Source organism: Colius striatus, chromosome 2 (genome assembly GCF_028858725.1).
Source record: "Colius striatus isolate bColStr4 chromosome 2, bColStr4.1.hap1, whole genome shotgun sequence".
In the NCBI taxonomy this organism is placed as follows: Eukaryota; Metazoa; Chordata; class Aves; order Coliiformes; family Coliidae; genus Colius; species Colius striatus.
In genome coordinates, this window is record NC_084760.1 from 14,229,752 (window position 1) to 14,256,744 (window position 26,993).

At 39.3% G+C, this 26,993-nt stretch overlaps 1 protein-coding gene across 3 annotated transcripts in view; it reads right to left on the reverse strand.

Moving 5' to 3' along the window:
• MYO6 (myosin VI) overlaps positions 1–26,993 on the reverse strand; it is a 114,676-nt gene that overhangs the window by 77,105 nt on the left and 10,578 nt on the right. For all 3 annotated transcript variants that reach the window (XM_061989561.1, XM_061989559.1, XM_061989560.1), the window contains exon 2: positions 3,417–3,555. In XM_061989561.1, the coding sequence (XP_061845545.1) occupies positions 3,417–3,533 (117 nt within the window). In that variant the 5' untranslated portion in view covers positions 3,534–3,555. The remainder of the gene's footprint in view (positions 1–3,416; positions 3,556–26,993) is intronic.

Genomic DNA, 26,993 nt, shown 5'->3' on the forward strand with positions numbered 1-26,993 from the left:
GTGAAAAAAGATATCTTTCCATTCAAGCAGGATCTTCTTTCTACCATGTAATCCAATATGTGTAACCATGCCTCCCTTTATACCTTTCAGATACAGCCAGGAGACATCCCTACTCTCCGCCGTATTTCACAAACCAACCTAAAGCAATAAAAACTGAGACAGACAAGAATTGTCTCATTCATGCAAGCAAGCTGTGCTCACTGCTAAAAAAACCCCAGTCCCTTAGCTTGAAACACTGAACTTTGGACATTCTGATCCTTATTTCCAAAGTACATTTATTCATTTATACTTAGCCCAGAAAAATACCTTTCTCGTTATTCACAGCATACCAGAGCAGGTGCCCCATAAAGCCCTCTGTGACCCTTCAGAACTGGCAGAGAGCCATAAGGCACCTCTCCACCTATGGCAGGAGAGATGTCAGTGAGTGCTTGCAGCACCACACACCTTCCCAATGTCTGCCTGAAACTCACTAGCGCTGATGATCTAGGAATTGCCTGCCTCCCTCTCCTTAGTGCCATGAGGGTCCTAGGATGGTACCTCAGGGTGCAACTCCCTCTAAGGCATCACTTCCTAGTCGCTTTACTTAGATTTGCTACCTCCAGGAAAAGAGTAAATTCCCTGTTTGGTAATTTCACTGTCATCTGCCTTCTTGTTACAGCATCAAGCAACACAACAAAGTAAGAGATATGCAAAAGGATCTGAGGTTAGAATTCCCAATAAGTTCAGAAAAGTGCTACTGCAATACCAGTCGAGTTTAACAACCAGTTGCCTTTCTACCTGCCTCTTTCCTTGTATACTAGCATGTGACTGCTGGTGAGACACAGGCCAGGGCCCCCTGGTGCACTTTGAAGTTCTTCCTCTGGGCAGCACTCCAGCAACAGGTAAGACCACGCTCATTAGCAAACCACTCTCCAGTTTCTCTGTTTTCTTTCCAGTCCTGGCATTTATCAGCCTTGCAAGCTGATGATCTAGTTTTCAGGGAGTATCTCCCACCATGTAACACATGCATCCCCTGTTCTGATAACATGCTCCTGCAGCTTGGATTACTCTTCTGTGTACAGTGAAGGCTGAGTGACTCAGATCACCACCTCTCTTTACACATAAAAATGTAAATGCTGTTAACTCTGCGGTACCCAAAACTGCTATTGCTGGTTTATAAGCAAATCAGTGTGTTGGTCGACTACCTTCACCTAGTCTGGACTGAGTAACTTGGTTTCATAATACAAAGTGATCTAGAGCCATGCTGGCCTCAGATCCTCTGCCCTCCTGCCACTGCTTGCTGTCATCCTGAAAACTTTCCACTTCTTCATTTTTAAAGGTGGATCCATTCTCTGACCTCATTTGCTGTGTCACGAGCTGAGAGGATGCCACTCTAAAACCCCAGAGGCTTGCTGGGGTGGGGAAGGGAGGGAAGATTTTAAGTCATCATGAAACTGCTGCCTTCCAGTATTTGAGTTATTAACAACATATCTTAATTAACTATTAAGTGGTATAAAAGGCAATAATCAAACATAAGCATATACATTTCCTTTTCAGTCTGTGATCTGTTAAACTACCAATCCCTACAGAGAATACATATGATATGTTAATGACCCAGATTAAAGAATAATAATAAGCTACACTGCCCAGATATGTTAACAAGATCAGGTTACTCCTCTCCTCCCTGTAATTATCCTGGGCAACTCTGAAGCTGCTGGATCACTCCTTACTGAAGAGCACTTTTGAACTATCATTTTAAGTAAACATAGGTGATAATAATGGGTATTAATGCTGACTACTTCAAATGGATGGTCTAAGTACACAGGAACAGAGTCATCTTAAAAAGATAAAAAACAATAAGAAACATTTCACTATAGAAGGAGATTGATGACACCTTGAAAAGACTGAGAAGGTAATCGGCAAAACATTCTACTCCATCTTTGTTAATGTAGGAAGTTTGATAAGAAATATAGGACCATAATCTCAATGGTATTTAAACTGTGAAGTGTTTGTTCCCTTATATGAGTGAACATTGGGCCTTTGATCTGCTTAATTTAGAAAACAGATAACAGCAGAATAACAAATTTTTTTGTTTGTTGTGAAAAACAGAGCAAAATATTTGTATTCTGAGGGGGTTTTTTGTTCGTTTGTGTTTTTTTTTTTAAATTACATACCCTCCCTGAAAGAGGCTTATGTTAGAAATAAATGGCAACTCAGGAATCTCTGTGTTGCCTGATTCTGTTTCAACACGTGACCTTTGTTCTTTACCAAATGGTAAGAACCATTTGGAGCTATAAATGGGAACAGCGATGGGGCTCAAAATCATTTGTGTCAGTTAAAGACTACTTAGCCATGGCTTTGTAGTATTTAATATTCTTATCTAAATAATTTTGCTATTCCCCAAACTGAAGAATGCATACTATTACTATTAAACCTACAGTTTTATCTCTCGTACTGAAAAAATCAGGCATTACATTTGCTTTCTATTTCTAAGGAAAAACAGACTTCCTCTCTAAGATGTAGGAAAAAAAGAAAGTCTGTAAACAGTCCTCTAAAAGGAAGGTCTGCTGCATAACCTTTTGACAATACATTCTTTACACATGAAAACATAAGTTATTAAAAAAACATCTTTCTTATCTGTAGCTGAAGATACAGAAAGGACAAAATTGTGAGAAGGGCACATATTACATATTTACAAAGACCAAAATCACAACTTCTAAAACCATTTCTGATCTTACTCCAGCTAGTAAAAAACAGGATACTGACCATCTGAAATTAGGTAATTGATAGATATGTTACTTCCTGTAAAAACTGACATTTAATTAGGACGTACCGAATCTGAAAGATGTCATGATAAATGAAGCAGGTGGAACACAGTAATTAGGATGAATTAGGACTTCATTTTAGAAGTTACATTTATATTGCTGTTAATTTGATGTAGCAATTCCGTAGGACCTTTGTTTGACACCATGCTACTTGCCAAGGCACTTGAAGCTTGAGAGATGAATCCTCTTACCTCATCAGTCTTACAGCAAGGTGTCTAATCTAAGCCAGAGCCTTAGACACCCCTGTAAGGACACTCTCTACGCATGTAAGGGAAAAGATAGAAGCTAATCCCAACAATAGACTCTTAACTAGTCTCTATTTTAAAAAAATGAAGTATATAGTACTGAATCAAACAGGTACAGAGATTCAATTGTCCTCTCTTTCAGGAGCACCTACTCACAGCACATGCAGATAGCTGACAGAAAGCATGCACTTCTTATCAGTGGGATGTTTCATTTCCAGTGGAAGCTAAACAAAAGATCCTTAGCCAAAATCAGAAAGCTAATTTTCCACTCCTTGAGTCTGCATGTAATTGTAGATATTGGCAAATATTTGGCCTGCAGGAAAAACAGTTTTTGTAAGGGTTATTCCTTTGTTTGTGAGAAACTTACCTTGCCTTTCTGATTCAAAGGTTCAATAGTTAAGTTGTCAGTGCCAATGTCCACAATCATTCCCATTTGAAACCCATCAGTTGGGTGTGGAGCCCAAACGGGCTTCCCGTCCTCCATTGTGGGATCTATCCAGTATTTCCTGTAACAAAAAAAAAGAACAAAAAAAGGTCTACACATTTAGGAAGGTATCAGGATTTACTATATAGAATTTAGTTTATTATGTTTATTCCTATTATTCAGTGTGTAAGGAGCCAGCCTTGCAAATCGGAGCCAGACTGTCAGGATAAGATTTTTCCAGCCTTTTTCCAACCCATGACACTTTGCTTACAGAGGACATCTTCAGATTTATGTATGGAGAACATCAGTTTTGGGGAGGTGGGGGTAGAGGATCCACAGACTGCAGCTCCTTCCCCTGTTCCCCTAGTTGAGAATCACGGACTCTTAAGGGTTGGAAGAGACCTCAAAAGTTCATCTAGTCCAACCCCCCTGCCAGAACAGGACCACCTAGAGTAGGTTACACAGGAACTCATCCAGGTGGGTTTGAATGTCTCCAGAGAAGGAGACTCCACAACCCATCTAGGCAGCCTGTTCCAGTGCTCCCTCACTCTCACAGTGCAAAATTTTTTTCCTTGTGTTTCTTTGGAATCTATCTTACAATCAAAACAGAAGTACAAGGCAAATTCGAAGTTAAGGCTATACTAGGCATATGTATCTACGCACGTGTATACACATATATACACACACGTGCATGCCGTGGGTCACATGACTAATGGATACTTGTCTGTACCTGATTTGATGTGCAAATATCTTAATTGGTCCCTTATCATTTGAGACAAATGAACATGCTCACTCTTTTCACATGGCTGGTCATACAGCTTTTAAATAACTCATGAATGTATTTAAGCACAATTGATTTATCATACTATAAGCCTTTGAGAGACTGACCTCTGATACTGTAACATTATAAATTCTGCCTCTTAAGGAACACCAATCTTACTTTTCTATAAAAATATGAAATGAAAATAGTTTCAGAGGAATCTACGATGTAAAAGTGAAATAGATGCAACGGCCAAGACATCGAAACCTTAGGCTCCTCAAGTTATGCAGCTAAATAAGCTCCCAACTAAAAGGAGTATTTGATTGTATGCAGTGCTCATTGAGCTAACCAGGAAAGCTGCCAAGATTGGCACACTCTGAATAGCTAATGGTGCCATTTTAAGTATGCTGAATTAGTCCCTTAAAAAAAACAAACCAAAAAAACACACACACAGAAAAATACCAACAACAAAAACCATAGCTGCTTTTATAGTCCTTATCCTAATAAGAGTCCACGCAGCTTGAAAGGCTCACTTCTCCTGGACATTTCTTAATCCTTCCAAAATTCATTCACATACTAAACTGATATGTATTAGTGATTCCAAAATCTCCTGTCACCAAGGTGCAACTTGCCTCTCTCAGCGTGAGCAAAACAAGCCTGCCAAATAGCAATGAAAGCATTGGCAGCAAACTCCAAGGGTCTGTAAGCTAGGAAACATGTCCCACATTTTTCTTTTCCCACATCTGAAGGAAAAAGAAGCTAAAAAATTTCTCACATGCAATGACGGTTGCAGTGCCCTTTGCCATTAGCAGTGGTAAGGAAAAAGAGTCATTAGCCCACCAGAAAGTTGCACACTCAAGAGGAGAAAAGGACCTCCTCGTCTCATAGAGGATCTGTCAGGACATGCTGCACATGACCTGCTTTTTGCTGCATCCAAGGACTTGAGAAAGGTCTGGAGAAAGAAAACGCTTGCTGTGATTCCTTTTGGAATGCTACTGTTCTTAGCATCTTATTTGTGAAGGAATAAGACAATTTGCTGTCAATTGTAATGTGAAATAATAGAAGGTCAAAAGTAATTATAAAGCAAAGACTCAGAATGCAAAGTTGTATGGGTTTTTTTTATGAAGTGGCATTCTGAAGAGACTGAAAAAAAAAACTAGCTATAGAGTACTTCAAGTAGTGTTGATGTCTGGTTTTCTGTTAACATTTACTCGGTTGATTTTTTTGTTTCCCCCCCCTTGAGTGCAATTCAAGAAGTAACAAGCCCATGAAGATGTTAACAAATGTTTCTAGCATATTCTACCCACACAATTCATGCTATTTAAAACATTATATTTAATACAGAAAAACTCGTGGCTTACTTTCACCTCATGAACAGACCATATTCACTTCTTTTAACTACTCATAGAAAGTTTATGTTCTAAAATCTCAAATGTTACATTCACCTCTATCTCTTTTCACTCAAATCACATGAACTCTACAAAACACCATCATCTTCATCACATGTTGCTAGTACCATATGATAAATTCTATAAAACAACATCTGTATTCACTTTCAATTGGCTGTTGGCCATTTTTTTCTTTACTTTAGGATACTGTAAAACAGATCTAGATCTAGCACACACACCAGTTTAGTTTTTTCCAGCTAGATCTGACCTCTCAGAACAACAGTCATTGCTGGCACAGTTGCTGAACAGCTGAGTTTATTTCTAGATATAACCAGGCCTTCATTTTTTCACAACCCTATCATTTACTTTTAAACTACTGGTTCAAATTAGTACTTAAGCAATATGTCACACAACCACTAAAAACAAGGCTCTCTTTTACATCCCAAGTAGCGTGGCCAGGGCTCCGGATTTAACCATGTTGCAGAGAAACAAACCCTGAAATTACTGCCGGAATTTCTACCAAAAGTTAGAATCTGACCTTCCCAATAGGCATTCAGTGGCATCTGCTTTGCTTATTGACTTTTACATTCTTAAGCCTACTTCATGCTTTATTAACAAATTACGATAGAGAAGCGTCACAAGCTAAAAAAATCCTCTTGAAGGACAGAGCAGTGATTGAATTCAGTCACCAACAGGAAATCTGTGTTTAAGAAATATACCTGAGGCTCCCCAAGAGTCTAAGAAGCCACTGGGTGAAAGTATCTAAATGTGGTTGCATTACTTATTCACAAGATGATTACTTTTAATAAACCCAGTCTTCTACCTGAGAAAGGCCACAGAGTCAGTTGTAACATTTTGATTTTGGCACCACTCCGTCTCTGTTAGCTGGGACTCTGACGGGCAGCACATTCAAGCTGAATACCAAAACTTTTCAAGTCATACCTGCTCTATTATCTACACTTCCATCTAACATTAATGTCATTGCCCTTGAGACAGATGCATGAAGCCTATTCCCAAAGCAGCTCTTGAAGTGCCTGTTCCCAGCCCACCATTTTAAGGTGAGCAGAAATAAAAAAGTTCCAACTACTTGATATGAGTAGTTCAGAAAAAGAAAACAGTGCCTTTTTAAAAACAGGAATTATGCGTTACTGATTAAAATGTACATATCACACAGGAAAAACTGGGGAAAATATAGATTTGGATGAAGAACCTTCAAATGATATTTTGCCCATAAATATATGGCCCCAGTCTGGCTATAGATCATGCATTAATAGTAATGTGGAAGGAACTTTTTTATCCCATTTGTGGCCATCTAAATCCACTCTACATACAGCCAACTTCACTACACTGTTAACCGAGCACATCATTTCTTAAAACAATGAAAGAAAAAAATATGGTGGACTTGGCAGTGTTATGTTTATGGTTGGACTTGATCATAAAGGTCTTTTTCAACCTAAGTGATTCTCTGATTCTAAGATTCATGCCCAGGCTGAAAGCACAGAAGCAGTATGTTCGAAAACAACACCAGCAAACACAAGGAGTCACCTGAATGAAGCTTCCCAATAAAAAAGGCCAAAATGAGCCATCTTTCACATTTGTATTTAAGTATTCATCATGGAATGGAGTAATTCATTATAAGCTGCTAGGTTATTCTGGTCTCTACAATTAAGACTTCTTCCAATGTGAAGGAGAGAACTCACAAAGGTTGTGCTTACAGCCAGGAAGACAGCCACACTACCATCTATACCCAGAGCCAGTAGAAAAAGACACCAGGAATCCCATACAGGAGGGGGGCAGTTAATAAAAGAAGCCTTTATTTGAAGTTGGTAGAGTTAATAGCTATTCCTTCAAATGTCAGATTTTATATTTTCGTAATTGGCAAACAGTAACAGACCTTGCCTTAAATATCAGTAAGAGTATTCAACACATCCAGCATTTGCCTAAATACTAGTTGCTAGCAGTTCAAACAACTTGCAAGACAAAACTAAACTGCTCTCCCCAGATTACAAGAGCAAGAAAAACACCTGCCAGCTCTTAATTTTTCTGCCCTATTATTCCCTCTTCTGGAGAATGTTTAATGATATTATTTCTCAAAAAAAAAGTAACACTGAGTATATGAAACAGAGAATTCCTCAATTAACTAATTAAAATAAGTGAAAAATAAAATTTCATTAAACAACTGAGGGTATCTCACTAGGCTAGCTAAATTGCAAGGAAAATAAGCTAGACAGAAGAGATATAGTAGCAAATTATGACAGTTAAAGTGGAATTATATAGGTTACTTTGTATTTAAAAGACCCTATTACTTATGGTTAAAAGCTGCTCAAAATTTTGCAAGTTACATCAGGCTCATCAGAATGCTTTGTGAAAGGTCCTGTGAACATACAGGACAAACTAGGTAAGAGGAAAACATTGATACATAGTGGTAGCTTGCTGTTATTCAAGTTATTTTTTTCAATCCAAGTTCAATGTTTAACTGAAACTTCAACAAATCAAAGCTTAGGCAGCATTCAGTACTCCACTGCAGATGACTTCTTTCAAAAGAACTGCAGATATAGTACAGAAATTAAATACTTTTTGTAGATAAATGCAATACAGTTGTAATTCCATAGTTAAACTGAGTATTAAAACCAGTCTATTTTTATATCTTATTTACTTTTTCAATTTATAACAAACTTCTCTGCACTAACACACTCTGGTTTAGTCATACAAAACTACAGCTTTTCGTATCTACTTCAGGTAACATCACCAAGGTAAATGTCAAGTGGAGACTTCTCTCAACCCAGAAAAAATAAAAAAAGGTTAAGAATCCAGCACAAACATACCTTCAAAAACATTTATTGCCATGAAAATGTCAATGCTGTTTTGTTAATTGGCAACACATTTTGTGGATGTATGCTAGTAAAACAAAGCGTAATAGTTCACATATCTGAGAATTACTAGATAAAAATTTCTTACATGCTCAGGCTGCCAGAGACAATGTGAGTACAACAGCTGATGAAAGTGTTCTCATGGCATGCTCATCTTCTTGTATATTTGCATGCACCAACATGTTTTCAATGCTGAGCAGCTAGAAACTGATTTCTGCAGTACATTTGTATTTGTATTCACTTTGTATTTATCAATTACATGCATAGTATCTACTCTGATGTTACCTTTACTGCTCAAAACATTTTGAAAAGCCAATTCCTCATGCCTAAAGCAGAGCAGAAATCTCATTTCACTTTTTTCACATTAAATGTGGCAATTCCCAGTTAAAAAACCAAAACTGTTCTGAACCTCAGTAAAGCAAGTCTGAAACACTCCTTTATCATTTCTTAAACACCTTGTCCTGGAACATCCATGTTCCTGAAAGAACAAATTTTAAGGAGCAAAAGAGGGGGTGTGGTAGAGAAAGGATGAGCAGAGATCTGTACAGCTTACCCTAAGCCAACTCATTTTCTTGTTTCTTAATTTCTGATTGAGCCAATTCACTAAGCTACACTCCCGGCTTTACTCCCTGCTCATGGCTCTTCCGCTCCTGGCCGCTTTCACTAATACTGATGCAGAGAAGGACATGATCTGAATAAGAACAAGTACGTCGATAAAAAACACACAACTACTTTGTCTGCAAATATTTAAATGGCTGTTGTACCCAAATAAGATCCTAAGAAAGAATCTGTAAACTCAATGTTAATAAATTCCTTCACAGGAACCAAATATTTCATATTTATCATCGTTCTGAAAATAGGTATCACATCCCTTGCGCTCTACATGATAACTCTTTCAGTTTTTAAATGCATTTGTCTTACACTTTTTTGAATGCTTCATAGAATTGTTTAGGTTCAAAATTACTTTTAAGATCATCAAGTCCAACTATTAACCCAGCACTGGCGTGTCCACCACTATCCTGTTTAATCAATTATCACTTCTATATGTAGATGCACCTTTCACATAACAAAAATACAGCCCATTAAAAAATCACCTGTTATCAGAAGCTTTCCTAACACAATTTATACTTCAAATTAACAGAATTCTAAAAGGCTGAGTGTCTTTCAGCTGTTGTTTAATAAGTGCAAAAAGCCTCTGCACTGCCTAAGGAACAAAAATAAATCCTACGTGGCCAAGGAAATCTGCCATTGGAGGTTAGAGTGAAGCTCCAAAACATCCAAAGGAAGGAGGGTTTGGGAAATTACAAGAAACTCATCAACTCTGTGGGTATGGCAGAAGAAACATGTTCACAAGAGGGCTTGGAGACTGAAAAGGATGGCTCGTTGCATGCTGGCAGAGCAGCAGCAAACACTCACAAACTGTACCATGTGAGAAGACGACAAGAAGTGAAGAAAATTGAAGGATAAGAAAGACAGCAACATATGTTTTATATTAGCTAGTAGATTGATATTGGTTCATATTAAATCCTGAGGTAATTCCTGTTTGTACTTGACACAACGTACTTCCATGAAGAAGGACAAAGGCATATACGAAGTGGTAGAAAAGTTAATTACTATAAAACTAAAAGAATAAATCAAAGGGAACAAGCAGCTTCCATCTGTCATCAATGCCAACAGATTTAGCTCTTAGCATGCAGTATTATGGAAGCATTTACTTAGATCTTTAAAAGAAAAGGCCACCACCTTACATAAAGTTTTATTTGAAGATCCTATATGAACATTCACAGTAGTTCCAGCTTCAAGAATTTCAAATCCTTCAAAAAGCAACACTTCACCTTTACTAAACCCAAGCAGAAGCACTAGCTGCAAAAATTCATCTGCTAACAACAGGGGCTGCATAAGCAACTGCTTGTGGAGGAAGCTTTCCAGTGGACTTTGCCCACCTGAGCTCACTTTTTTCTGCATATACATCCCTCACCAGACTCTGTGAGCATTCAAGATCTTTGTAGCACCTGACGAAACTGTCCTGCACTGTGCCCACCTGCGCTCCCTACAGCAAGTATTGAGTGAATTTGTTGAGACATGGTGTATAGGGTCTGAGGTGCTGGTGATTTTCCACAGCAGCCCTAGTAGTGCTGTGCCTTCTGTTGGTAGCTAAAAATGTGTATTGATAGCACATCAATGTTTTAGCTACTGCTCTAACAGCATCAGGGCTGTCCCTCCAGCATTTCTTCCCCCACCTTCACCAGTAGCTGTGGGTGGGCGGGATCCCAGGATGGCCACAGCCAAGACATCTGACCCAGGCTGACCAAGGAGATATTCCATACCATATGGCATCAGCTCAGCAATATAAACTCGGGGACAGGAGCAGGAAGGGGGAAGCATTTGTGATTCACATTTGCCTTCCAAAGCAACTGTTACATGTACTAAAGCCCTGCTTCTCGGGAAGTGGCCGGACATCGCTGCTGATGGGAAGTAGAGAGTAACAGCTTTATTTGCATTGCTTTCACACCCATGGCCTTGCTATTTCTTTATTAAACTGCTTTTCTCTCAACTCACAAGGCTCCCATCTTATTTTCTTCCCTCCCTGGCTTGCTGAGGAGGTGGGTGATAGAGCGGCTTGGTGGGCACCTGGCATCCAGCCAGGGTCAAACCACCACACATGGGTTATGAAGCAATGTCCTGCAGCAACAGTTCAACAGGAGAACAAAAGAAACAAAAAAACCACACCTCTCAAGATGGTGACAGCTTGACTGAAACAGTTCTTATTTGCAGCATTGTAGTTCTAGTTATTTTCTTAATGAAATTCTAGCTGGTTTTAAAATTCTGTCAAACTTTAGTAGTCAGTATTTGTCCAATTGCCATTATACAAGTTTTTAAAACTCTAACCACAGAGGTTGTGGTCTTTTGACTATGACATTGGGAAATTAAACTTTATTCATATTAGGATCAACAAGGTCTGACAACTTCCTCCGTGATCCTTGCTCTTTTGATAGCTTTTTAAGTTACTATTCATTTAAGAACATTGTTCCTATTTTAGTTCCCACTAGCAAAATAGAGGTTTCTGACCCAATTCTTGTTAATTAAAATAGCTCAAGTGGAGTTTCTCGATAAATGAAGGAGTAAGTATGTCAAGGACATCTACATAAGCATTTTCAACCAACAGCAATATCTAAGCTAGTAATAGTAACAAGAAAGAGGAAAAGTAGCAAAACCCAAAATACAGAGTCACATTTCAGCAAGATTGCAAAAGGAAAAAAAAAGGCTGAAGTTACAATTAAAGAACTCCTCAGTTATGGTCTGGACACTACTTCAGAAGCAGTACAGAGGACCGGGAAAACCAGAAGAAAACCAATCTGGCTAAAAGACAGAGTTTGAAAGAGGTTGTTAAAACCAACTGAACTCTTTCAGATTACGCAAGTCAGCCATAGTGAAGCCAGCAGGCAACAAGGGGGATTGAAAGGAAGTACAAGGCAGAACAGATAAAGGCATCAAAGCACAATCAAAGGGATCTTAAGCTGTCTCATGATAAAGTAAAAAGAATACATAGGAGCAGGCCGACATTCTCTCTTGCAAATCTAGCTAGAGTAGTTCAAGCTAAGAAAAGGAACTCTGGAGCTGACTACATCATTGTGGCCATTGGTAGCAGTGCTCAAGCACACTAGCTTAAATCAGCTTCAACAGTTTCAACAAGGGCCGGTAACTGTAAACCCTTTCAGCTAGCACTTTAACAGTGTATTTGCTTACACTCTCATGTGCCACATTTTCCAAGCATTAACATCAGAAAGAACAAATACTTCTTGAAGACTGACAATGATTCTCTCTAAGCTAATTAAATTTAAATTTTCTTCCAGTTATGTCATTTTCCAGCCTTCCCCACCCATTCATCTTCTACATCTCTCACTCTCCTACCATCAGAGTGCCTCATTTCCCCACCCAACGCACCCGGCTGCCAAGCTATTGCTCATCTTCAGGTGACCTAATACAAGAACAGATGTGTTTATTCTCTTTTAAGACTATGCACCTATTGGTTTGTCTTTGAGCTCTGTATGCAAGATAAAAGCTACCTAAGTAGCTACCAAAATCTGCCAAACACAGGAGACCTCTGCTCCAGCACAAAAAGCAGAAAATCAGATTACACAAATAAAGACAGTAAGGTAAGAAGGTCCTCCCTTTGATTCTCAAATACTTAAAAAGAAAAGCTGTCATATATCATAAGTATTGTTTTGGTATGTAAATGGTTACTAACTTCCGTACTCTGACTTGCAGAAGCTGCACATTACAATAAGTAATTGGGACTTTCCATTATTCCTCTGTAGACCATCATAAATGTTGGCTAAAAGCACATCTTGGTGTAACCAGCAGGGGCTCACACCATTTAAAGCAAGCAAATATTGCATTTTACATCAGCTTTTGCCAAGCCAATTCAGAAAGAGGCTGAGGCAGACTGAATCTCAGTACTTTACTGTAACTCATATGAACACAGATAATATGTAATCACCAATTTAAACAACAACAAACACAACAAAATGCCAACCCCACAACCTTTACAGTGCTTTTGAATTTTGATAATTCACCAGCAATTCCAAAACTCTCCACAACTTAAATAATTTTTCAGAGAAATACTTGGAGAAGAAAGCCTGCAGTAACTAGTGACAATAACACACATTCTGTACTTACAGATGAGTCATGCTCAGCCCCTCAAGTTCAGGTAACCATACAATTCCAACAGAGAAAGTGGAAAGCTGAATAGTAACCTCAAGACCACCAGTAATTTTGTTCTCCCGGCTTCAGTGCTGAATTCTTTAGAAGTAATCTGGGGACATTCAGGTGGTAACCAGTTCACAACTCTGATCCCTTCCTTCCCTGAACTCCTTTGTCTTGTTGAGTCTTGAACTTTAACAGCCTCTCAATGCAGCACAATAAAGCAAAAGCAGGTGAATACAGAGATAATCAAGGAAGCAATGACCATCAAGTGTTATCAGTTTGATAAACACATAAATGTATAAATAACAGAGCAGAGAGATAAACTTGCACAATAATTTGACAGCCCACCAATAAGAAAATGTCGCCAAACACCACTTCCTTGTACATGCCACGGTGAAAATGGAACTGGTATTTAAAAAAAAATAAGAATATCAACTCAGCCAGGATCCAAGTCAAACCAAATAAACTAAGCACTGTGGATGGCAGCATCAAAGGCTGCTGGAGGTCTGCAGGAAACCTCAGATGCTTGACCTCAGGCCACTGCAGAGGGGCTGGACTAGGAAAAAAAAGACAATTGTACTTTCTGTCTTACTACCAGAATAACAAATAGCAAGTAAATCAGAGCTTTACAAGTAGTACCAACTTTGATTTGGCCCCTTTATAGAGGCAGAAAACAATAGACACTAGCAACAATCAGCATCTGCAGATTAAAAGGTATAAATCGGGAACTATTTACTGTCATCCCACACTGCACAGAAAACATAACTCACAAACAGAATTAGGTCCTAAAAACACATTGTCAGGTACCACCTCCTTTTCCACAGAATCATAGAATCACAGAATGGCAGGGGCTGGACAGGACCTTAGAGATCATCTAGTCCTGCTAAAGCAGGTCCACCTAGATCAGGTTGCACAGGAACATGTCCAGGCAGGTCTTGAAGACCTCCAGAGAAGGAAACTCCCCACCCTCCCTGGGCAGACTGTGCCATGGCTCCCTCACCCTATTTCATCTCTTCATATCAGCTTGTACTCCCGTCAAAAAGTATGGGTGTAATTTATAGGTAAAGGGCTGAAACACAGACAATCCTCTACAGATCATAATGAACTCAGGAGAAACTCCCCCTTCAGAAACAAGTAACTAAAAAAAGCGAGATTTTTGTCCAAACCTACTAAAAAAAAAAAAAACAGAAAAATCTACTGCCAAGTTCACCAGTCACTGATAAAGTAATTCTGAGGGATGAGTCTGAAAACTTTCTCTTAACAGCATGACAGCCATTTAAGACCATTATCAACAGCAAAGGATGAAAAAAGGGGTATCTAGAGCTACCCAGAAAGTGACACAGAATACATTTTGTCAGTACATCTATCAGTTTTCTTGTGGAGATGAGAACAATGGGCCCCTTATTCTGAGGCAAGAATGTACAAACAGTAATGTCATCATGAGACACTAATTGCAAAGCAATCATCTACACTATCTCAATCTAAAAAAAAAAAACCACAATGGAGCATATGCTTTAAAGAATAAAATCTACCAAAAATCCACAAAAACAATCAGAAGTCTGGAACATCCCTCCTATGCAGAATGGCTGAGAGAGCTGAGGTTGTTCAGCATGAAGAGAAGGCTCCAGAGAGACCTTATGGCAATCTTCCAATACTTACAGAGGGCTTGTAAAAAAAGATGTAGAGAGATTTTTAACCAGGGTCTTTAGTGACAGGACAAGGGGCAATGGTTTTAAACTGAAAGAAGGTAGATTTAGATTGGACATAAGGCAGATATTTTTTATTATGCTGGTGGTGAGACATGGGAACAGGTTTTCCAGAGAGGTTGTGAGTGCTTCATCCCTGAAAGTGTTCAAGATCAGTGTTGGGTGGTACGTGGAGCATCCCGATTCAGTGAAAAATGTCCCTGCTCATGGTAGAGGGCTTGAACTAGATGATCCCTAAAGGACCCTTCCAATCCAAACCATTCTATGATTCTATAATAACCTTGAATTTTTTTACTATTCCAGAAGAGTTTGTATTTTTACAGAAGGTAAATTGCTGGAAAGGCTAGTGCACTGAACAGCAATAAATCAGACAAAATCTACCATTAGCACTAACAGGATCTTAACAGCAGTGAAAGCTGCAGACCACAACAACTTCCACATTAGCCACTTCCTGACCACAGCTTAACTTGCTCATTTTTGGCACTAATTCTGTGCAAGGTTTGAGAAAGTTGTGGGCTTCCCTAAACACTATGTATGAGGCCAAGCAGAATAGGGACTCCAAATCACTGCTAATCTTTGCTCGGATTTTGCCACAGCCTAAGACAACTGTAGTCCTGCCACACAGCCCGTTTTGCTTACTGCTGGGTCAGTGCTGCTACAAGTAACTGATGCAGCATCTCCAAATCCATACTTGCAAGAAATCCCGCTCAAGAACACTCACTTCTCATTCAGAAAATGGTTAGAAGATCTAAGGCAGAAGATTGAGATCAAAGTCCAATTGTATTTTACTGACTCATTTTAAAACCTTAAACACATTATCTGAATGCTACTCACCACCCCCACCATGTATAAAATGTTATTTATTAATTTAACAGGAATGCTGCAAGAAAGTACATCACTACTTAAAAGATTCTGTTGAAGTCAATGACTAAAAATTACCAACCAGCACTATCACAAAAATTGTTAGTAATTTTCTAAGTGTTACAAAATCTATATGAGAGGTGAGACTTCACCAAATCCGCATTTCAGGAGGAATCTGGGGCAGTTTTAAGGCTTCCAAGAGCAAGTCGTGTTCTGCAGCCAATACATATGAAGAGCCAGTGTGTTCAGTGGAAGAGGGCCATCCCTGAGGCTAGGAACTGTGCTAAAGCACCACAACCACAGGCACTCGCAGCCTTAGTATATCTGATGTGAAAGTAAACTGAAAATAACACATGCAGAATCACGGCTACCAGGACCAACACTTAAGCATAATTACAAATTTTGCATAGAAACTCACGTGGAGGACAAACCGCCACGGTCACATGCTAAGAACAGGCTATTTATTTTGGCAAGGAGAACAAAAGTGGAGTCAAGAAAAGCTTTCAGTCACATTGTAAATTCAGCCACAAAACGTGGCTCAGGTGGTTTTCAATTCAAAGCTTCCTGAGCAATTACAGTCGGGACAAAATTTCTGGGAGAATGAGCAGTGTCATGCTGCCACTGCTACTTCCCAATTGGACTGGACAGCATTTATCTATGGCACCTGAGTCTTCACTTCAGACTATGCAAATTATTTTATACCAAAAGCACACCTCCAGAGGTTAGGAAACTCATCACAACCACTTTTCCCTTCTCCTCCTTCAATCACATGAACAATTAGTTTCCACTTCATTTTCCTCTCTTTAGAAATTATCCCAGAATTTAACATTACGGTGGGGCAAGGATCATATTGCATAAAATTTCATCTCAAGAACAAGATGAAAAATTAAGACACCAATATTCTTTCCAATTCTAAGTGACACCTTTCCTGCATTTTGTTGCTCTTCAGCCCTTCCTACAATGTTCTGAATTTTAGAGCAAGGCCAGAGAAGCCATACAGGAATCTTGTAGGGTCAGTTTCAGACACTTCTGATTTGATGGGTTTTCTGTGTGTATTTCTAGTTTTGTACTAATTGTAGGGATTTTAATAATATTCATTATCTCAATAAATGGACAAATTTCAGAAGTGTAGGACATATTATTTACAAGTTATTATTTGTCCTGACATAAATGCAACTAAGTTTTGAGCATCTCATTAATATTTACAAATATATTAAAATGGTGAGTGTCAAGAGGTTGGGGCATCCCTTTTTTCTATGGTACCTAGCAGAAGGACAAGTGGTAATGGGATAAAACTGGAACATAAGAAGTTCCATTTAAATATAAGAAAAAACTATTTCACTGTTGAGGTGAGGGAGCCCTGGCACAGGCTGCCCAGGGAGGATGTGGAGGCTCTTTCCCTGGATGTCTTCAAGACCCGCCTGGATACGTTCCTATGCGACCTGATCTAGGTGGGCCTGCTTCTGCAGGGAGGTTGGACTAGATGATCTCTAAAGGTCCCTTCCAACCCCTACCATTCTATGATTCTATGAAGTTTTAATCTCAATGGATATATCTATATTAGCAAGTAACAGTACAACAGGAATTTGCCCAGTGAAACAGCAGCACCGAGGGGCCAGTGCCCATACTACAAGTATTTTGAGTGGTTTACTAAATCTAGTCAATACCAAATGACTCCAGCCTCTGGTCTGAGTAGTATCTAACAGTTGGAGAATACAAAGTGTTTTTGTTAGGAGAATCTTCCACTCTGGTTTCATTCAAATGGGTACATGCAGATGACCAGGAAGTTCCAGAGATGAACTAAAATACTAATGGAGACACACCTCTACTTCATGCTACTGCTGATGGTTCATTGCACAGCTAAAGACAGAAATTGTAGACTGCTGCTCTAATATGGTCACAGGCCAGTTTAGGGCATTTGTCCTCTTTTTAATCTGCATTTTATCTTCAACTTAAACACCAATCTAATCTTTATTTTTTAATACTGTGCATGAATGATCATATAACATATGGCTACCAGTCACAAAGCCTCACTTAAACAGCAAGAAAGGCCTTAAAACAATGGGAAGACAACTCCTCATAGCTTTTTTTAAATAACATAAACTAAGTTATTCTTTCTTCCCTCCCCTAAGACAGACTATTGTTACTACAGCACATCCTGCCTTAGATCTCCAAAGTTCAATACTTAAAATGTAGGCTTTTTAAAAAAAAAAAAAAAACAAAAAAGAAAAAGAGTTCAAACCTCAGCCAAACCAAGTTTTCTCCTTCAGATTTTATATAGGTATAGTGATTTGGCTCTCTAAAGGCAAAGCGTGATTAAAGTTATCTTTAGTTCCCTCTAAATTGTCTCAAGAGATTCAGCAGTCAGAGGATCATGGAATCATAGAATGGTAGAGTTGGAAGAGACCTTTAGAGATCATCTAGTCCAACCTTCCTGCAGAGCAGGTTCACTTAGATCAGGTCGCATAGGAACATGTCCAGGTGGGTCTTGAAGACCTCCAAGGAAGGAGACTCCACACCCTCCCTGGGCAGCTTGTGCCAGGGCTCCCTCACCTCAACAGGAAAACAGTTTTTTCTTAAGTTTAACGGAACTTTTTGTGTTCCGGCTTCATCCCATTACCCCTTGTCCTGTTGCTAGCTACTATAGAAAAAAGGGATGTCCCAACCTCCTGACACTCACCCTTTAGATATTTGTAAACGTTAATGAGAGTCTGTGAGCTCTCATCAGGCAGCTCCCATCAAAAAGCACAAGGATATTGTGCCCTGACAAGTACTCCTCACCTCAGCTGAGAAAGGACACCCAAAGATACTGTTGTCTAAATCAAACATTAGGTTTCAAAAAGCAAAACAGCACTTACACACTTTGTTGGTAACTCACTACCAGCTTCCCGTCAGATGATGCAATGGAGCAAAACATGGAAGAAGCAGCAGCAGCAGGAATGTGACTAAGTTCTGTTTCTGCATGTTTCAACATAACCCTGTTCAGCAGCCCCAAACAAAGGCTTGAGCTTAATCAGCCTACAAATAACGTTAATCATCATGTTTTGTCTAAAACTGGGGAATGGATTCCTCTTGCCGGAGGAGATTAATCTTCCTGCTGCTTGTAAGACAGGAGAGATTTGAATTAGGGCTTTAGGCCAAAAGCATAGCTAACATTTGCAGTTGTGCAGATCTAATTATTTATCAAAATTTCTGTCCATCTTCCAACATCACACAAAAAAATAAACTTTTCTTTCATTTCTGTGCAACACATAAAATGTAAGTTGAAATTGTTTCAAAAACACAGTGAAAGACGCTATTAAAAACATCCTCAGGGACAGTATACAAGGCTCACACATAAGTTCCCAAATATAAGATCAGTGCAATACTACTCTTCCCCACAAACCAAATACCTCCACCAAAAAATAACCCAAACCCAAGTGAAGCCCACTTCTTCCTCTGGTCAGGACAACTCAGCCCTCTAACTCACTATGCAATGATCCACTCCAACTAGGAAATTTTAAGAGGTATCTAGGACATTTTGTGAATTAGGAAAGAGCTTACAAAAAATACACAAAAGAAACAAAAAAACAAAGCAAACAAACAAAAAAAATCCTCAAAAAGCCCCAAAACCAAACAGGTGAGGTGATAAAACAGCTCACTGTCTGCCCCAAGGACAAGTACGTTTCCTATTCCTCGGTCCCCTCCTCCCCAGCTGAAGCAGCACCAGCCCTGGTGCATCTCTGCAAAAGTCCATGGTTTAATCCACTTGAATAAATCCTCCCAGTTCAAAATGAAGATGTATGAGCTCCACCACCAGCATATGACAGAAGTAGAATGTATATGAATATGACAGAATATGACAGAATATGACAGAATATGACAGAAGGTAGAGATGAGAGCAGAAACTTTTCTTTGAGGCAACAGCAAGTTGTTCCCTTGTCTCTTCATACCTCTGAAAATACATGCAAAGGATGCCTTATACAGACCTATGCAGACTAAGTATCTGTCTTTCTAAGGCACAAAAATGAGTCCACTTGTAATTCAAAGTTCAAGCTGACGAGTTATTCATGTTTAATATGCAACTCTTTCTTAGACATAAATGTTTCCCTTTACTAAAATCAAAATACTTGATGCACAAATAAGAAGAATATCTAAAACACACTTAAGGGTATTTTCTTAATGATTCAGGATAAAAACTCAGATTTTTTTATATACTTAATAATTTTCCATAGTGTTGAAGACTTCGTTCAATATTTATGAAAAGTCAGCAGGTTTTCTCATCTCCTCCAGCTGACGTTACTTATAACATTTGGGGAAAAAAGGGTCAAAGTACATACAAGCATGGACTGAATTACCTGGACACAGCTTGAGTTCAGATGTTCAAGGCCAATCTAGAAAATCATGACCTATCTTCAAAGAATAAAGATGCATTTTCCAACATTTCAAAAAGAAGAAAGTACATATAGTATTTACTAAGCAACTGTATTTTTTTTATTCATGTTTGTGCAATACAAATGGAAAAAGGGGAAACATAACAGAAACTCCAACAGCAGAGCTTCTATAATTGATTGCCAGCATTTCTTTGAGCTATCTGATGTCAAGGGTGGTTGACATTACATTTCCCAGCTGCAAAAGTAGGGCATTTTATGTGATCCCAGAGGTTTGGCCAATGGGACCTTTAGGATTTAAGTCACTTTCTTCTAAAACAGTTGATTTTAATTGAAGGTTTGGCAGCCCCCAAAAAGGGATTAAGAAAAAATACTCTGAAATCCCCACAGACATGGAATTTCTGCCTAGCAGAAACTTTAGAAAGGACTAGAAATCAAAAAGACTAAGTGATTTTCACAAGGTAATCAATGAAGCTGATATCACAGGCTCAAACCATGGATCATCTACACATAGAAAGTCCAGACAATAAGCTTGGTAACAAGACCATCAAAATAGGCAATGAAATAGAACTGCTTAAGTGAGTGAGAAGGACCAGATGTAGCTGAAGCAGAAATGTACTGAAGAACCATTTTGTAGAATCACGGAATGGTTTGGACTGGAAGGGACCCTAAAGAACATCTAGTTTTGGAACACTCCTACCACAAGCAGGGACACCTTCTATTAGAACAGGTTGCTCAAATGTCCATCCAGCTTGACCCTGAACAATTCCAGGTGTGGGGCATTCACAACCTCTCTGGGCAACATGTTCCAGCGCCTCATCACCCTCACAGGGAAGATCTTCTTCCTAATAGCTATTCTGTATCTTCCCTCTTTCAGTTTAAAGTCATTAACCCCTCTCCTTTCACTACATGCCCTAGTAAAAAGTCCCTCTCTGGCTTTCTTGCAGCCCCCTTTATGTACTGGAAGGCTGCTCTAAGGTTTCCCCTGAGCCTCCTTTTCCCCAGGCTCTCTGTCTTCACAGAAGTGCTCCAGTCCCTCTGAAATCATTTCATAGAATGGTAGGGGTTGGAAGGGACCTCTAGAGATCATCTAGTCCAGCCCCCCTGCAGAAGCAGGTTCACCTAGAGCAGGTCATACAGGAATGTATCCAAGCAGGTCTTGAAGACCTCCAAGGAAGGAGCCTCCACACTCTCCCTGGGCAGCCTGGGCCAGGGCTCTCTCACCTCAACAGTAAAATAGTTTTTCTTTATGTTTAAGTGGAACTTTTTGCATTCCATCTTCCTTCTGTTACCCCTTGCCCTGTCATCAGATACAACAGAAAGTGATACCCCAACCTCCTGACATCCACCATTTAGATATTAGTAAATATTACTAGGTTCCACTTCATATTTTTATTTAAGTAATGTTCTTAAGAAATCTCTACTTCTTTCAACATCATTCCCAAGAAACAGGCACAACTCAATTTAATGCAACTTGCTATTCATCATTAGAATTCACCCAGGTAACACAAGAGGAAAAAACAAACTTAATGAGATCAATTTAGATCAGTTGCTATAGAATCCATGCGTTTTGTTATTTGGCACATTTAAACCTATTATCCAGTTAATCAATTAGAGAAGAGGATAACATGAAATAGCTCTTAAGCGTGCTTCGAAGATACTTAAATCTCCTTATATTTTTTTCTTTTAATTCAAATACCGTCTGTGATCAAGAGCAGCACCTTTAAGGCACTCCTCCAGTTCTAGCCCAATCTAACTGAATAGTTTCAAAATCTCTCTCACTACAAAATATATTATTACTGATTTCTAACCTTGAAGACACATCTCCTTGTTCTTTCAAGTCCAAGGCAACACATTCTACTCTGCACAACTTTCCAACTATGTTCTCCATGCTTAGTACTAGCAACACAGGAGTTCCATTAATTTTTAAACAAAACCTCACTAAACAAAAAATGGTAAGGATTATGTAATCACAGGTCAATATATACAATATTTACATGTAAGACAGACTACAGAATTCTTCCACCTGTCAGAAAAAGCTGTAATACAGAGTCACTGGAAAAAGAAGCCATGTAAAGCACTATTTCAAACACAAAAAGACTATCGATCATTTTTAAAATGCTTTGTAGAATTACTCTAACCAATAACACAGATTTCAAATTAGGACTTGATTTGGTTTTTTTTCTTCCTAGTTCAGTATTTTTCAGTGTGATTTGCAAGACATCACACCTAGTCTGCAAAGCAGCTGACTTCTTTCTTAATTTTCAGTACATATACAGAGTGCTACTGCCTTTTGCCAGAAATACTTGAGAGTCAATGCTTGGCTGGTTTCAGCGTTTGCAGCTATTGCAAGTACTCAGAAATGTCAACAATGTCAATGAAAACACCTAGGAGACAGTTCAAAAACCATTTAATTAATGCATTTGCGATTAAAACCAAGACCCTCATTGCTGACTGCCACACAGTAAACCACAAGACAGTCCCCAATTTGTTTCACAGAAAAGCAACATGTTTCTAGTTTTTAAAGGATGAAAAATACATTTCTAAACCAAACACTCTGATCAAAGATGAAGAAGAGGCTGTGAAGGGAAGGCTGTGGCATCATGTGAAACTTATCATCAGTGGACCCATGAGAATACAACCCAATGACTCCCTTGCTCAGAGCTTTACAAAGCATCCTCTTCAGCTTTCCAGATTTCTTGTCTACAGTGCTCTGACTCAAGTTCATACAAGCTTTCTATTTAGGACTCCAGCCTGGAGATCTTCAGCACTGCCTATATTCCAGCAAATACATTCTTTCTTGCAGAAGCATATTGTTCATATAGCTTCTTTGTAACTTCATACAAAATTTGAAGTCCATAGCAGCTTAAATTACAGTCACCAGGAAATTCTACACAGAAGCTGGGTATGACCAATTCAAATTCTTCCTTGTCAACAAAAATATTTCAAATCTGCTTTCATGATGGATATTTATTCACACTATTGAAAGACCTAAGCACACTCTTGGATGGGCAGGGGCTGGTTAATACTAAACTCCTCATAGATTTCCTTTATTTCTTCTATGGCGTAAAAGTCTTCCTCAGGGAAGAGTTTTTGGTTTTGAATTATTCATGGTACCTAGAAAACTAAAAGCTTATAAATATACATAACTTACAACATCATACGATTAGAGATGTTCTAAGGTCATCTTAGAAAAAATTCAAAACGGTGTAAAAGCAGTAATTATATGTCAAATAGAGATAAATCTGATTACGATTAAGAACTCGGAGCATGCTGAGAAACAGTAACAAGCACATAGGATTCAGTCACCTTCCAGAAACCTCTATGAAGTCTTGAGGCAATAATTCAAGAAGAGTTGTGTCTAAAAAGAGTAAGATGATGGTACAAAGCAGCCCAATGGACACAACTCACAACTTGTTGAACTAAAAAAAACCAAAGCAAAACAAAACCATACAACCAACCCACGGACCCATTTTGCAAAATGCAGCAACAGATGAATCAGTATCCTGGTCACACTGTGTTAATGGAGACTCCACCTCTCTTTACGAGGACTCACATTTCACCCTCCACAACAGCATACCTGTCTTCAATCACAGAGAAATACACGTTTCCTATTATTAACTGAAGGACATGAGGTCTGAAGAATTATTATTTCTATTAATAAACAGAGGATATTTAAAAGAAGCTCTTGATGATAGAAACCTGGAGTACTTTTTTGCTACATTATCCTCCCAAAACCAAAAGCAGAAAGAAAAAATACTACTACCCATCAACCTGACATTGCATTTCAGTATCACTGCTCTGCTAAAGGGAAATGCACAACTTCCAGAGTTTCTGCTTCATTTGATTAGGCTAGTAAAAAGAACTTGTGAATTACAATGGCTTCTTCTGACAAATCTTACCAAAAAAATACATGCTTCTTGAATAACTCCAATGACTTGGCAACAACAAGGAAATAGAGAAATTAATCAAATGCTTTCTCAAATGCCTGCACAACCAGCAATCACCACTTCCTATACTCCCGTCACAGACAAGAGTGAGCCATGCTGGCTAACCTCCCAGCCTTATGACCTGTGAAGGATACAAACCTAATTTTGCTAAAAGAAAAATACTACTGCCTCTGGAGTGTTAAGAGACACTATTTTTGTTTTATTTTAGAAGTGACAAGTTACAAGAATTCGCTGACGTTCAAGTTCAGACGAACAATGGAGAAGCTCAAGTATATTTCCAAGGTTATCAAAAAAACATCTTTTTTTTCAGCTTATAGTCTATAAAACTCCAAGTTTTCCTAGATGCTGTAATTTAACCAATTCCTTCATGTATCCAGCAGCCTGTGCTGAGTGATGATGATCCTCCTCCAATAAAGAAGTTTTTTACATCATTCTGGAAAAGTATGCAGAGTGTGTCCTGTAATAATTGCACAGGAATCCCTAACACATCAGGTGTGGCTTTGGAGGCGAATCCTGAGCCACCCAGGAAGTGTTCTAATTACTACAGAATCCTTCCTGTAAGCCTTGACTGCTGACAGTCTCTTGAACTAGTTTTATACTGCAAAAACATAAGGAAAGGGAGGTACAGGACAAAGGACTAATTTTTCACCTGGCTTGCCCTTCTGTTATAGTGGTGTAATAAAAGATAAGCCTTGACTTAGTGAACAGTTTTCATCTTCTTTGACATTTGGCTTCTCCAATTTGTGTAGGCATCCACTAGTTTATCTCTTCTTGAAATGTCTCTTTGGTTTTTTTTTCACTCTAGACAGAGAAACTGTAAAGTTTCTCTTTGCTTTTTAGACAAAACTCACACTTTTGCTAAAACTGTCTGCTACTGAGAAGCCCAAAAAACACAGAAATAGCAGGATCTGTGAAGAAACTAAAGAGAAACATAGCAGCAGAAAGGACGAATCCTAGAAAATCACCACTGATGCTATTCCAGGTATGAAAAACTCCGTGAAATGCTCTGAACTGCTTTTGGTTTTGGGGAACACCGGCAGGTCAGGACCTTTCCATCCTGCCAGGGGAGCTGTGCTGGTCCTGCACCATGCTGTGCATCTGAGCCCACAAAGGTTCTGCCTGGAAGGTGAACCACATCATTCAGCATGCCTGAATGTCTGGCATCCACTGTTTCAAAATGTCCTTTCCCTACATCACATGGCTGCTTCTGCCTAAACCACTCTGGTCAACACCAGCACTAATAATTTTGTACCTCTGGTAGTCACCCTCTCTCTCTGCTCCAAACCACCTCCCCCTTACACATTAAACTGCACCTAAAATTTATTTGTTAACCAGATCATCTCAGTGCAACAGCATTCCCTCCACTCCTAATTTTGCACAAATCAGGAAATCAGACTGCTGCTTTGATCTAAGACTCTAGGTGGTCCTGCTCTGGCAGGGGGGTTGGACTATATGATCTTTCAAGGTCTCTTCAAGTCCTTGAGATTCTGTGATTCTGTGCCGCTAGTGAATCCAGATACACTTTGGGTAGCAAAAAACATAAGGCTTTCTTTGCTAGGGTTCTCTTGGCATGATGGTGACCTAGAACGAGAGCCCAATATCGTCCAGCTCAAGGACCACTGTGAGTAGCCAAAGGTGTCACCAGCAGAGCAGCAACCCACAATAGCCCTCAACAACAAAAAATACTCCTTCCTGCTGATTCACACAGTGTGCAAGCATGTCCTACTGCAAGGCTTCTCAGGCTGTGCTGAGGACACATCAGCAAAGCTTGCTGTGAGAAGTGATCCTTGCAGCAAATGTGTCCTCCGCATCACTCTCCCAACTTCAGGCTGATGAACAGGGTTAATTGAAGGTTGACAGCTTCCATGTAATTACAGCCAGCCCCAATCCAGCACTTACTGGTATGACATTGGTCAGCCTCAATAAGGGAAGGCAGAGTAGAGAAAAATATGGATATTCAAACTCTTTCCAAACCTTAAACGCTGCTTTCACCAGATGTTCTGTCCTGAATCTCTCCTATACCCTTCTCACTAGACACGAAGCCTGGCTGCCAAGGAAAACAACTCATCATCTCTTTCATCCTCAGAAAACCGTACTGATGCAGCCAGTTTTACTTGCTCTATTGTACAAACTCCATTTGCAGTCTGTCTTGTATGTACAGTCCATAAAGAGCATGCAAAGGTGCACGCTCATTTGCAGGACTGACGCCATGCAAATGCTTCTCATTTCCAGCAAGTTGTGAAACACAAAAGGCAGGATATCCTGGAAGTAGCAACATAAAAGGGAGGGAGGGGAAGGAAATAAAAAAAGGCAGGTGTTCTGGAAACCACTTACACAGAGCTTCTTTAAGGGCCACAGCTGATCCTTAAAAAAGAAGTCTGATTCAGAAGAATCCACCTTGTGAAGCCTCCCACAAATATCTGCACTTGAAGCACCAAAGATCCAGACCGTACCTCACTGCAGCCTGGATCACAGAGCAACCTAGGTAGATGAACAACTGACAACGCGCAGAGCAACCCAGGAATACAATCCAGATGACATGCTAACAACATACAGGAGTATTTGTTATGTTTTATGCTCTAGTGAACTCCAAATGAACGCTATCACATGCATCTGGGTCAAAATTTGACTGCCATTACATTCAACAAGTGGTTATCAGCTATCACTGAACCAAGATCTGCACCCTATTTATATGACTCAGTGTAGCCTGAATCACCTAAGCTCCACACTAAGCTATTCAGTCCCAGCTGGGTGGGGATCTTTGCAGGAGAGCCCTGCTACCTGAGAAAGGGGAAATCCTCTCTCAGCTACAGGAAGATTGTTAAACTCCCACCACCACCTTTCCCCCGCCCCCCCCACATTTACTTCTTGTAAGTATTGAAATATATGTGAAGACCTTGACAGAGGC